The sequence below is a fragment of the Anneissia japonica genome, unplaced genomic scaffold (assembly GCF_011630105.1).
Source record: "Anneissia japonica isolate Jap-2015-1 unplaced genomic scaffold, ASM1163010v1 scaffold288142_len361356_cov169, whole genome shotgun sequence".
NCBI classification, from domain to species: Eukaryota; Metazoa; Echinodermata; class Crinoidea; order Comatulida; family Comatulidae; genus Anneissia; species Anneissia japonica.
The window spans coordinates 310,643-325,434 of NW_022753229.1; the positions used below are offsets into that span (position 1 = coordinate 310,643).

General features: G+C 33.0%; 1 protein-coding gene across 1 annotated transcript in view; it reads left to right on the plus strand.

Annotated features, from left to right (window-relative positions):
• Nucleotides 1-14,792, plus strand: part of LOC117122764 (PDZ domain-containing protein 8-like) — a 29,659-nt gene that overhangs the window by 5,837 nt on the left and 9,030 nt on the right. Inside the window, exons 3-11 of the mRNA XM_033268506.1 lie at nucleotides 1,280-1,468; nucleotides 2,470-2,562; nucleotides 2,865-3,041; nucleotides 7,323-7,403; nucleotides 11,405-11,618; nucleotides 12,306-12,487; nucleotides 13,037-13,119; nucleotides 13,593-14,169; nucleotides 14,538-14,764. Of these exons, the coding sequence (XP_033124397.1) occupies nucleotides 1,280-1,468; nucleotides 2,470-2,562; nucleotides 2,865-3,041; nucleotides 7,323-7,403; nucleotides 11,405-11,618; nucleotides 12,306-12,487; nucleotides 13,037-13,119; nucleotides 13,593-14,169; nucleotides 14,538-14,764 (1,823 nt within the window). The remainder of the gene's footprint in view (nucleotides 1-1,279; nucleotides 1,469-2,469; nucleotides 2,563-2,864; nucleotides 3,042-7,322; nucleotides 7,404-11,404; nucleotides 11,619-12,305; nucleotides 12,488-13,036; nucleotides 13,120-13,592; nucleotides 14,170-14,537; nucleotides 14,765-14,792) is intronic.

Genomic DNA, 14,792 nt, shown 5'->3' on the forward strand with positions numbered 1-14,792 from the left:
ATACTGTACATTCATAGAAATATAAATTAACAACATGGTAGCAAACTCAAACAAGCATGACCTTGTAGATAGATGCAGAATCTTCAATAAGATGAAGGCAGCAAATTTACGGAGGAAGAAGAAGATTTGTGTGTTGGTCAAATACAGCGTAAAAGATAAACATGGTTCAAACTTTGGTTGATTGTACATGCACAACATTACAGTACATTAAATTGTCTAAAATCTGCTGCTAAAATTATAATCACCAAGATATACTGACAATTGATAAAATGTTAAAATGTAGAACTAAAAGCATGTTAAAATATTAACACATTATTAGAGGACTTTAAATATTAAGACATTAAAAGCAGTTAAAATAATAAAAGCAGAATTTTGGCAGAAATAAAGTTAGATGAAAACATTAGTTTCACATTACTGCTCCTTTTACACATTATTGTAAAAATAAATCATTCTATTTGCATATTTAGCTGGAATAAGATATTCCTCTACTTTGGCATGTCTAGATCAGATTCTATGGCAGTATAAAGTTTAGAGCCGCATGACCCAGGCTTGCACCAGTGAGTGGGAAAATATTGATTAGAATAATTTTCTAAATCAGAGACAGCTGATCTTAGAATGACATTTTCAGGCATCCAGAGGTGATATGACCTAATATTTGTGGCAAAGACAAGCCAAACCAGTCACTCGTCGCAAAAAACGATTTTGAGTTATTAATACAATGTTGGAGAGTAAAATAATAGCTATAAAATGGTAAAAAAATCATTCAAATCGTACATTTCCTTATGAAGTTACAAGCGTTTAATCACACAGCTGCTTAAAGAACAATATATGAGAAATCAGCCTTCAGAGTTTATGATTTCAGGCCACATTTTGTAACTTCAGCCCCGTGGTGTGGCTTACGTGGGTGTGGCCCATCCAGGTGGGTACAATGAACCATCTTTTGGGGAAAATGCTGACTTCACTGGTGGCATAACCACCTGATCTGAAAATGCTGACGGAGTTTTTGGTACAAAAACACCTTTTTTTACTTAGCCTGTTCAATCATTTTTTCCCTTTTATATACTTGATTTTTAAGTTTTTTGATAGTTCATACCTGGCCTATTTTTGTACTTGTAAATATAATATATGTATTTTTAGTACAGTATTGTTAATTTTTTATTTATTTATTTTTATTTTACTGTATTGCTTTTTACAAAAATACAAATTACAAATGAAGTAATTTTTGTTATTATATTAATTGTTTTAATGATTCGTTTACTTTTTTTTAAATATATTTCAGCATCTTTCAAACTCATCTTTGCTCGGCAAACACGAATCATGCAATGCCCTCAACACTCTTATCGCATTCCTGTTTCGTGAAATGAAAGACACTATCATAGTCCGAACATGGATTATCAAAAAAATGAATGTAGAATTTGATGAGTTATTGCGAAGCAAAACAGCAGGTCGTTTGTTAGAACAGATTAAGGTAAAAAAAATGTGATTAAACTCCCTTTTCAAGTGCTTCGTATTTATCATTGTGTAGGAATATGTTTATTAGTTTATATAAAAGATCCATTTGCAATAAAAATAATGTATGTATAAACTTCACAATGTTTATGACCTTACAGTTTTACGATCCCGTTTTTTGTCATGGATTTCTACAAACATTAATTTTCATGAGAAGAGAGGCTCAGAATAATAACCTTATGATTTTAATAAACTATTTTTATTTGTTTCTTGTTATGATAATCAAAAGTACCTCAATCGAACCCCAGAAGAAAATTCTGTAAGCTCGCAAATTAAGGTTATTCCAAATCTCTGAAATTAGTTTGTGTGTTGGACTCACACTGGTGGATTGAAAAAAAAAACCAGTTTGATATTAAGAAAGATTTTATATTATTCATGTATAGCATTTACATAATCTAAAGAGAATTTAAAAGATTTTTTTTTCATGTAATAAAATGTTAATTTCAGTGAATGATGGGGTTAATAATTATTAATACAACAATTTGTTATTATATCAAACAAGATACAATGTATTAAATTGCTCAAATAAAAGTAATCAAATTTATTTTTAACTTGCAAATGACAATTTTATGATACACAAAATAGCTAAAAAATGCTAAATCATTAAAACTGTATGGGATTATTTTAAAAATTACAGTTGAATTTGAAATGCATAATTGGAGCTCACCTCCCCCACACACTGGTGTATGTGCTATTTTAGCAAAGGTTCACTTGGTATCTCATACATACTACTGTCACATGATTATTTTCTGAACACATCACTTAGAAATTCTCTCTCATCTCCTCAGCCTTCCCTGCAAAAGGGTTGGTATGCTATTAAAAAAAGTAAATGAATAATCAAAACCATATTTATGTACAGTAGTGTCTAATGGATCACAGATCCTTGTAGGAAAAGGTTCATCTATTATACAAATATCAATACAATTACAGCGATGAATTGGTCATGTTTATTTTCCACAGGTACGCGACTATTGTCTTGGGCCAACATTCCCAACGATCAAAGATGTTGTATTGTGTAAAGCAACTCCCAGGGAACCATGTGTTGTACCTGAGGTAAGCACTGAAATTAGTGAAATATTTCAATTATTCAAACATCTAAACCTGTGTTTTTCAGTTTATTTTTATTCCCTCTGCCAAGGAAGTTATAGAGTGACTGTTGTAGTTTATGTATGTGAATATCTTTTCCATTTTCCTGGCTTAAGTTTGGATATGAATTCTAGAAGTTAGAGATCAGTTCTAATCTTTGAAACATATTCATAAAGTGGCTATTTTATCTGCATCTTGCATCTAAGCCTTTAATGACATCCTCACCAAGATTAATGATAACATGAAATTTCATGCATCTTTCATTTCAGGAAGTTGATGTTGCCGTGGAAATCGAATACGGAGGAGGATTTCGTGTAACCGTTGATGTTGATCTGGCATTTGGCACATCAGCGTATATATCAGTTACAGTGAAGAAATTGAGGGGCAGGGCGAGGTTACAGTTCACAAGAATACCATATTCTCATTGGTCGTTTTCTTTTTATGATGTAAGTTGATAACGATAATAAATATTAATGATAATGATAAAATAGGAATAATTATAATGATATTAATTTACAAAGCAGAGTATTAGTATGGCCTTTATAGTAATAATAAACACAATACAAAGAAAACCGATAATGCTCTAATAATAATAATAAATTATTATTATTATTGTTATTATTATTATTATTATAAATAATTGTAAAGGATTTTAACAAATTTTAATGTTAGTTTTAATTTTTAACCAACCTTTATGAAGTACTTTTATTTATGGGACCCCAACAGAAATATATTTTTATCATTGTTCATTGTTATGTTTTATGTATTGTATTGAATTTTGCTCAAATAATTTGAATTTGAATTATTATTATATTATTAATATACCATTTTATTAGAATTTTATCATGTTGAAAAAAAAATTATAATGATATAAATAATATCAACATTTAAAAAGTAAAATATTACAATTTTTTTTATTACTGTCTGTTATTAGTAATAATAGAAATATTTGTAATAATGATATTAATAATATTAATGAATGTAGGTATTTATATAGCCTCTGTAATATCCAAGGATATCGCAGTGCTTTAGATATTCAAAGGTTTTAATTAAAATAGGCATTTAACATTATTATGTCTATAAAAAATATTAAATTTTTAGTTTCCATAAGATATAAAGCACAGTTTATGCAGTGCGAAATTTAGAATTTCTGCAAGATAAAGATGACATGATGTCAGTTACAGTACATTACAGAGTGGAGTATTTTACTCCATTGGCAGTCGGTATCTATGAGATACCTGGCAGTACAGATTATCCTGTAGGCACAAGATTGAACATTTTGCGAGATAAGAAGGACATAATTTATGTCATGCAGTGCGAGATAAGTGTGTCATTTATTCTGGAAATTAGTTGTTTGTTCCTTGATAAATGCCCTTGAGGTTTAATTTGACGGTTCTCTATGACTTCAACTTAACATTAGCTTTCCTCATAAGACAATTTAGCATTAAATTAGACTTATTCAATTATTATTTCTCCTGCAAATGCCAATCAAATTCAGCAAGAGAAGAGCAAGATGATACTATTTCGATTATTATAAATGCCGTATTTATTCAAATAAACTCCCCCCCCCCCATTCTAAACTCCCCCTTCAGAGCCTCATATAAATTCCCGGGGTGTTTATTCACATAAACAGTATTTTTTGAAAAAATTGCCTGTATTGTTTCTGTCAGGAATCGAACCCAAGACCTTCCAATTACCATTCAGTTTCTCTACCGACCTGATATATTGCTTTTGGGTTCTTCTCATAAAAGACACATTTATTTTCAAAGTATTGCATATGCAATAAGAAGATGATGAATCACATGATATTAAAATAGATATGGCGAAAAAAATCACAATCAGTAAAATATAAAGATGAATTTTGTTTTGTGTAGTGTGGGGTTATATTGTGCCAATATAAAAAAAAATCCAATTTTCTTTCTTTTTAGCTCAGATAAGGAGCTCTAGAAACATTTGGCTGTTTGATTAATAGATCTTTTTTTGTATGGGCGGCCGTTAGGGCCAATATATTCTACTGCCTTTATTATACTGCCCTCAGCAGAGCTTTGAATATCACGAGAACTTGTTTCTTTGAAACCTTTTTTCGCTATTCCTTGCTTTCAGAGTTTTCAATTGTATTTGTATTTGGATTTGTCTTTTATTGTTTTTACATTTTACTCTGATGGTTAAATAGATTCAAATCAAATAAAATTCAATCGTAGAATGCCTCGCTTCCTGTGCTGGGGTGGATGCAGGATTTTGAGGTAGGGGTTGCGTCAGAGTCCACACGACATCAGCCCCAACCATGGTCGAGAAAATTTTGAGAATATGGACCACTAGATGCCCAGAAATTGCACCTTAAAAATTTTATCGGTAATTCATATCAACAATACAATACAACAATTATTTTTCTTAATACATTTAGGGGGGTGCGAGCACATTGTCTGCACCCCTTGCTTCCGCCCCATCTATATACTGTGGCCTGTCATATAAACCTCTTCTGGTTTTCTCTTATTCCTTAATACAGTAATAATATACTAAGGTCTCTCTACACTTCACATTATTACCACATCATTGAATCAATTACTGATGGAACACATACTCAGTTCCCTTAGGGAGCAAATTATAATGATGCAGCTGTAATCAGCATATCAGCATTTGAGACCAGGCACCAGTGGTGTATCTAAGAGGACTGAAATGGGATTGGGTTGGGGAGGGGGGAGTAGTACAAAGGTGAAATGGGAGGGTTCGATGAATAAGTACAGGGAGCTACTGTAACTGGCAAAATAAGGTAAAATGAAATGATGCAAATGAGTTCACTCAATTAGCCTAATACGCCAACACCTACTGCTAATGATCATTAGCATAAAAGGTTTTTTAGATTTGTACAGAAGTAATATAATACTGAATAATATACGATAGTAATAATGATATTAACAAGAGCACTCAGTAGAGAGCATATCTCCGCCCACAGCCACAAAAGTTTCATTTAGATGAGTTGAAATATCTGCGGCGTTTTGCTTTGAATGGTCCATAATTGCCACCAAAACACACTTCACTTTTCGAATGCTTTTTATTGTATCAGTTGTACATCTGCCAATTCCTGACATGTTCTGGCTTAACTTACTGGCAAGTTTTACTCTTATAGCAGATTAACAAAATACGTGCAATGTATTGGTGTTGGAATGGAAATATTTTTAAATAGAAATATGGGGATTTGGTTTTTAGTGCCACATGTTTAAAATGTAAAGATGAATTAAAAATATTCCCAATAAGTTCCGAAAAAAATGAAGTTAGTACATATAAAATGCCTTTACTGTAATTGCTCTAATTTAAATATTCATCATATCCACGCCCTACTTCGAATCTTGACCAAAATTGACACACTTCTTTATTAAAACATGACAACCTATTCTGCTTTTGGCCCTCAAATGCACAGTTGAGTTTGGATCATCACCAACACTTCAAAATTTCTTCCTTGTACCTTCAAATGGTTCTCATATCCAAACTCTACTTCAGATGGTCACCAAAATTTAATCACCTCAAACACTCCCTGTAATTTTCAATTATGTCTGTGCAAAAAACCACAGAAAAAAACACCAAAATGTGACGCACACACATAAACTTACATGAAAACATATATCTCATGGCGGAGATAATAATAATAATAATGCCTACTACTCTATAATGATCAATACAATCATCAATATTAATTAATAATGTTCTGACAAATGTGGATAAAGTATCCTAATTGCCTAAGGTCACAAGCAAAATGCACAGCGAGAGATATGAACCCTTGACCTCAAGCTTGATAAACCCAAATGCAACTAGAATACCCTTAGTATAAGAAACTCCACAATCTTTCTAATTGAAACACCTTTTCCCTTCCATCAGCACACATCATTCTTTCCATTCCGATATTTTATTAATTTTTTTTTTTATTTACTGTACTGTACTTGTAAAGACAAAACATTAAAAATACATAAAAAGTATTAGCTCATTGAAATATTACTAAACTTAATTTGAACACCTAAAATTTCATTGATTTCATCAAATTACAATAAATATAAAATTATAAATATATAAAGTTTGAATTAACTGTTATATCCTTAAGCTAAGCTTATGTCGCACTTGCGACTCGAATTAACTCAATGGACATCAACTAGTTGCCATAATTAGTCTGGACTATTACAGGTTGTAGCTAGAGCAACATAGATTAATTAGGTTGTTTTTTTTTTCTTTTATAATATATTGAACTGAATAATATATACTGTATTGAGCAATCACTATGGTGGTGAAAGCATTTCTATTTCATAAATTAACCAATACCAATTATTACACTAACCAATGTATGTTACTATGGTAACCAATGTAATGTACCATATGGTAGCCAATATATTCATGATATCTTTATAAAACAACCAGTGGTGTATCTAGGGGGCGCACACCTCCCAAAAAATTACTCGTCCCCCTCCCAGTTTCCCCCTCCAAAAAAATCACAGTCAAGTAGTTAAAAATCCCCTAAAATCACCATATTTTGCGAATTAGCTCCCCTCAACTGATCATCGATCCCCACTTCACCTTCGTGCCCCCCCGTCAGCCCCCCCCCATTCAAGACTTCTAGATACGCCACTAAAAACATCTAAGAAAAACAATTCTAAAGTGAGACAATAAAAAAATGTAAGAAGTGAATAAAATTACAATGGTAACTACAGCAATATACTCTCTTATATTTTTTTTTTATCCAGGAACCAGAAATAGAATTTGAAGTGAAATCACATTTTGAAGGAAGAACTTTTCCACAGTTAGGGTCATTAATTGTCAATCAGGTGAGTGTTTTGATATAAAATCTATATTTTCAAATCAAATCAATTATAAATAAAATTATCATAATTATAAATACAAACATCAAGAAGCTCAACAATTACTATCTAACAAAATTTGAATTTTCTGTGTAATTTTAACAAACTGTAATTTAAGTGGGTCAGGATCTCTAAATCAACAAAATCCAAAATATTTTTGTTTCTGTTTCTCATAAGGAAGATGATAACTTTGAGCTGATTGTTAAAGATGTATTGTCTCCTGAAAAAGTAATTTTAAAATCATAAAAATCAGTTAGATTGTTTATTTTGAAAACCTACAAATTATCTATTCAAGCATAGATACATTTTTAAAATGTTCACCCATAATTTTACCTTAAAAAATAACATAAACATGATATTCCGGTATAAAAATCTGGGTAAAATTTTATAAATACACTAATATTTATGTTCAAGTTGATAATTTTTATGTTACTTCAAAGCAAATATTCCACTACTCCTTATTTAGAAAGAAAATGCATATTAATTTCAAAATTAGTTGGTTTATGATTGTTTTTGTTATTTTTTTTAGGGACAATACATCTTCATATGAACAATTCAATGTTTTGATTGCTTTTTGAGAATTCGTTTACAAGTTCTACCACAAATATATTTTTAATCCTTATGAAAAATTCTAGTGACTTCATACATTCTATTGAAGCATTGTTTGTTACACCCAGAATACCCCTGAGCCTTTTTTTATTTGAACATATTGTGAATTCTTTGTGTGAATGCATATATCCATTACAAACAAAAAAAAATACTTAAACAATAGTTGAAGTGGTACAAATTCCATGTAGTTGAAAGCTATTATACGTAGACAGCAATGCATCACAATAGTCTCATGGGTAAGAGAGGCTAGCCTATCAAAGTATTATGGACAAAATTACAATAGCCACAAGATCAAGGGGTCACCCGGATACATTATTATTCAATGCCATTTTGTTTTTCATAATATTATGTATAAAAACACTTGGCATGAAACATTGAAATGACGAGTGTGATCTGAATATAAATGAGACAATGTTATGGTATTATTATTCTATACTTGAATCACAAAACAAGTTGGATATTAAAATATCAGAAACCCACAAAATTTATTTATCGTTATATTACTTGAGAGTATTAGTCTTAAATTTTCAAAAACAACTATACCATTCGCGGAATTTTTCACTCTTATAAAATTTAATTAACATATCAATTTCAATATACAATATTTCTAAAATAAAACTACTTATTTAAAAACTGGTACTAAACAGAGCGACGAGGGCGTATCCCCATACTGCAGTTTGGGTGCTGGCTTGCATTTTCTTTTTTATTTTCTAGTTACATCTGCTCACTTGTTCTGCGCATAGAGACTCTCGTATTTTGCGCAATATAAATGAATAACCTTTAACATTTAAATAGAGTTAGCTGGTACAGGGTTCCATAAATTGGCTGCTGCTGTGCTTCAGACGGGAATGACATCTAATATTAATAATAATAATAACGATTTTTAAAGCGAAATTGGTGCTCAAGGCACAGTGTCTAACACCAGGCAGAGAACAAACAGGAATCACAAACATCAATGTGTAAAAAATTGTTTTTGTAAATCTTCCTAGAAGATATCATACATACCTTTTTATTTAATTTAAAAACAAAAAAATCTTCATAGAAGATATCATACATACCTTTTTATTTAATTTAAAAAAAAAAATCTTCATAGAAGATATCATATGTACCTTTTTATATAATTTTTAAAAAAAAATCCTCTTAGAAGATATACATACCTTTTTATTTAATTTAAAAAAAAAAAAATCTTCCTAGAAGATATCATACATACCTTTTTATTTAATTTATTATAGTCATTTTAAGGCACATTGGCTGTATAATAGCGATTAATCGATTGGTTTATTGATTGACTGATTTGTTGATTGATTGATGAAATGATTGTCATTAGCAAATTTATTCAGTATCATATTATTTCACAATTACTTTCATAATTACTTTCATTTTAAGGCACATTGGCCATATAAATGTAGCGATTAATTTGATTGGTTTATTGAGTGACTGATTGGTTGATTGTTTGATGAAATGATTGCCAATAGCAAATTTAACCCTTCTTCGCAAATTCATAATTTTACATGTTTTCACTGGCACTTTATTATCAATTTTTCTCACGGAAGTCTGTGGAAATAGGTATCACTATGTGCAGCAAATTAAAATTAAATGTGTTTGACCCCCAAAAATTTCAAAATCACAAAAAAATGTGGTAGAAAATTTATACACGAAAATATATACTCGAAAATTATACATCCTGAGGTGCCACAATCATACCCCAGCCCCAATCACTATGGTGGGGGCTGATGTAGTTCAGACCTGCTGTCTATGAAAGTCCCTCCCTGCTCCCCCACTCTTCGACTCCTCACCCACCCACAGATCTCCCGGAAATGACTTCTTCCAACTTGGGACCCCTGAGACGTATACATCAATAATGCTCAACTTAAACTAATTAAAAGTTTTATTGTGAGGCTTAGGGGTGGAACTGTTTTAGTTGAGGAAAATCCTTTCACTTTGCACGACTTAAATCCAGAAGCTTGGGATTAGAAGGAAAATATTTTAACTGAGCTCCAATTCCATTTTCTGTCTTTTTTTTAGACTTTGTTTCGCGAACTTATTTTTTTAATGATCGTCAGAGGAGGGTAGAAAAAAAAATAAAATTTTGTTTTCTTTTTTGGCAAATGGTTGTGCCAAAAGCATCCAGATGGAGGACAAAGTAAAAATAAAATTGTATTGGTGAATTTAAACAGTGTATAATTGGATATTTAAATGCTGTAATTTTATATAGTTAGGAAGGAATATACTTATTTTATTTTTGAAAATATCAAGGCAGCGATAAAAAAACCTATAGGCCTCGCCTAACTTTCTCTCGACTTCTGGGAAGGGATCCACGTTTCGATTCCTTCATGGTGTCATCCTCAAGATCATTACTTTTATTATTATTATTCTTAATATTTTTATGATGAAGATATTATTGTTATCTTAAGTTTTTGTAATTAAGTTAGTTTCCAGAATCAGTTTACAGGCTTGCCTCCTTTTTATTTAAAATACGAGTGAAATAAAGATATTAAAGAGCGTAATAAAAATTAAAGGAAAACTTTCATTTTTTTCTCAAGTGTCAATTTTTTGTGGTGACGGGTGCGCTAATAGGGCAAAAAATGAAATTTTATTTTTATTTGAAATCATCAATATTGGTGAGCGGCAGGTTTTCGCTGGACAAGGTATAAACAAATTCTTGCCTTATGATGTTGGTTCAATATATGGTATATTCCAACCGTCATTATTTTATGAACATGCACATTAAATTTATTTTCATTGCATACATTTCAACGAAAGCAATTGTAACACATACATCATAACTTGCATTTGTTATTTTACACTCTATTAAAAAAACACAGCTTAAGGGAATTGAAAGAAGTTTAAATTTAAAAGATATATGCTAATTATTCTTTTATATTGAGGTCACAGTGTGTTCACTGAACCGTGACAATCCTTGTGTACTTGGTTCGATTAAGCTACTATCCCTGTGAAATACATGGAAAACATTTAAGCCAGCCGTTCCATGTACATTGTACAACATGGTAAAATAAGACCGAAAAGGGGCAGGGCATTGCGTCCCACTGTACGGCCCAATTCATCATCAAGTGAGGCATTGGACTCCAGCTGCCGGGGGGGGGCTTGCGAGGCACAACCAATATTTTCCTAGCTACTAAATACAACAATTGAAATTTACTTTATGATATATAATATTATAGCTTTGTGCACAATGCCCATATATAAGCATGATGATGTCGTATCACACCCATATATGGTCATGATGATATCACATCACATCTATTTATGGGCAACTTGCAAATATTTGTCATTTAAAACCTGATAGACAAAGCTATAAGTATTAAAATGGTTTTTAAATAGAAATCTCTCTTTTTCAGCTAAAAAAAACCTTGAAGAAGAAACACACATTACCAAACTATAAGATGCGCTATAAACCGTTCTTTGTGAAAGCAGTGCCACCTCACGCCAATGCGGATATGTACCTGCACGAGACGAGACTTGTAGTCGGCAAGATGACAGTAGTTGTGATAGAGGGCAGCAGGCTTGCCATCAACAATGAAGATTCAGAGGTTTATTGTACCATTGCAGTTGGTATGTTCTGCATTATTATCATGTGACTATTTACTGTAGCTGCATATCATATTTGGAAACTGAAAAGAAGGATGGTATGACAGAGCAGAAACTAGCTCAATAATTTAACAGAGAAAAACATTTCATAAAATAGACTATTGTGTCATACCTCTTTGCATACACAGATGTTTGACACCCACCATGTGTGCACACTAACATTTGATTTATAAGCCATTTATTAAATATAATCTACGAAATGGGGGAGGGGGAACATGCTGCGGCAAGGGGTTGGACTTTGGGACCAAGTTCAATGCCTGCTATGCTTATGTCCTTTTGTAGGACACTCTTTGTGTCTATGCTCGTCCTTTGGATGGAGCATTCAGTAGTTGGTCCTGTGTATTCAATACCACATATGCATATAAAATATACTCAGTAAATTATACAAAAGGAGTACAGGATTGTCTCCCAGTGTAGTACCCATCTGGGCCTAATCTAAATTTTTGTGTTGATTTTTAACAGGCACCATTCCTAGTTAAATTTCACCTCTACTCAATCAAAGACTTCTGTATCCTTACCTGAAAAAAAGTAGATTTTCTCACAGTCTATGAACAAATACATTTATCATATTATGGATGGTTATATTATGGACAAAGTCATTAGGGTGTTCCTTTAACTGTGTGATTCAATTTGCATCTTTTTCCTTCGAAGATTCTGCTGCACTTAAACATGAAGACATCTTCCGTCGATACCCAGGGGAGGTCTACGAAGTTGAGATTCAGAAGAATAATAAATCAATAGGAGTTATGTTTAGCAGTTCACCAGATGAATCTGAGGTGGTAATCGAGTCCATCCAAACAAACTCTCCAGCTAGTTTAACAGAATTAAAAAGGGTAAGAAATACATTTAGGTTATATCTAGGTTATATCTTAGTTTATGGCTTTTAATTGTTGTGGTGGATCCTGGGATCCTGGGAGTGGGCAGAGGGATGCTAAACTCCCCTTCCCCCACCACTACCATCAGTCCATGGCAAGAGCCAAAATATCTTCAGTGCAAAAAATTACATATACGAGATTAAAGAAGCTACAGCTCCCGCCTCCTGGACCTACAATACTTTAGAAACGCCCTTCCCCCCTTTCAGACCTACTGCCTAAAATAGGTCCTTGATTGGACCTTTACACCACCCTGGCTAAGACATCTTGGATGTGCTGCTCCTAACTTGGTTATATCTAGGATAAACCTTGGTTATAAATTTAAACCTTGATTTTATCTAGGTTATACCTTAATATAGTTATACCAAAGCTTAAGGTTATATCTTGGTTTTAATCTAGGTGTATTTAAATCAAATCAAAGCAAATGATATGTTGATGTTGTTGGAGAGATTAATAGTGAAAGTGTATTAAATACACAAAATAATTTTTTTATGTTCTCATTTTCTTTAGGGTGATGTTCTCCTATCCATAAATGGTATAGACGTAACTTCAGGTAAAGAAGCTATGAAGTTAATCAAGAATTCCAAAGAAAAGTAAGTTAATAAGTTAAAATTGAGCAAGTCAACTAACCATTTAATAATACAAAAATGTAAGAAATAATTAATATTTTATGCAGTGGTATAGAAACACAAATAACCTCAGTGATCCTCAGTAACATATTCAAATACAGAATTCAAAGTCTTTAGTCAGGGGAATATCGTGTATAGAATGGGGGGGGGGGAGGGCCCTGATGGGAGCACAAAGGTGGATTGGTGGGGCTTGATGATTATGTGAAGGGGAGCTATGAAGTGAACAACTTTAGCATGCTATTTTTTCTCGGGACACTTTCAATGGGGGAGTGCTTGGGGATATGCAAGCTTTTTTGGGGGGCCCATAGATATGCCAGGATTCTTAACACATCTTATATAGTTTGTTTACTTCTGTGATACCTGGCAAACTCTTCTCTGTCATTTTGTCTATGACGCTTTACTCAGTGTTCATTATTGAATGCTGTTTGCTTTTACAGGTGCAAATTACGGGTTCAACGACCTACACAACCGATAGACACAAGCGTAAACCAAGTGGATGGCAGAGTTGAATTTGTGGATCACAGTCAAGAAAATGATTATGATGACTTTATCAATGATACAATAACAACACTTGGCTATAGTACACAAGATTCCTTACCAAAGCAGGTGACCGCTGCCGCTGCAAGCCTGTCTGAGAGCATTTCCCCTGTGTTACGGCGAAGGGCCTTTCCCGAAGGACAGTCACAGCACAAACGGCGTGCCTCTTGGGGAGCCATGGATTCAAGCATGGAATCATATATGGATTTAAAGAGTGAGAGCACGCATAGCCTAGGAACGTTTTTGAAAGAGTCGGAGAAGTTGACACAGTTGGCTTCCAAAAATCAGCCTGTAGCACGTGAACACACCAAGAACTTGCCGTTTAACGGCTTGCCAAGTGACCCTGATGCTGATACAATAAGTCTAGCGAGTTGTCCGCCGGACTTTCTTGAAGATGCTTTTGACGCACCTACAGGTGAAACTAGGCCAACGCAGAAAAAGGAAGATTTCCAAACATCTTGTATGCCCGCCTCTAGAGTAAGTACCGAAGGTCCTCAGGTGTAAGCCCATCTCGAGTATAAGCCCACCCCCTGCTTTATGCTGCTTTATGTACCACAGAGTAGCTTGGCTGACTTTTACAAATAATCTAAAAACATTAAATATAGGATTTTAATTATGCATGCAGTGATAAAAAAAATTGCCTTGTGATTGAAAAGGGATTCCCAGTTATAAGCCCACCTTCCCCAAAAGTAAAATAAATTAAAAAAATAAAACAAAATTGGCCCAATTTTGTGTTCAAAGTGGGTGAGCTTATACCAGAGTTAACTATGTTGGGTTATTCACCTATCGTTAAATAATCTTGTAAAAATTAATTAAGAATGGTTTTTATTTTCTATTTGTAACAGGACATCAACTGGGATGAGCTATTTGAATTTGACTTAGATGACTCAGATAAATTCCTTAATGTATGCATCTGGAATCGTGTCAAAGGTCAGCTTGGTGAAAGAGACATCCCAATTGGTTATGCCAGTGTGCCGCTGATGAATGTAGCCCTCCAGTGCTTAACAACATTATCAGGCGAGCACCAGGAAATCTACAAGTTGTTTCCCCCTCAACAGAAAGCTGGAGCAAGGTATACAGAAACTCGTACTCTGAAATCC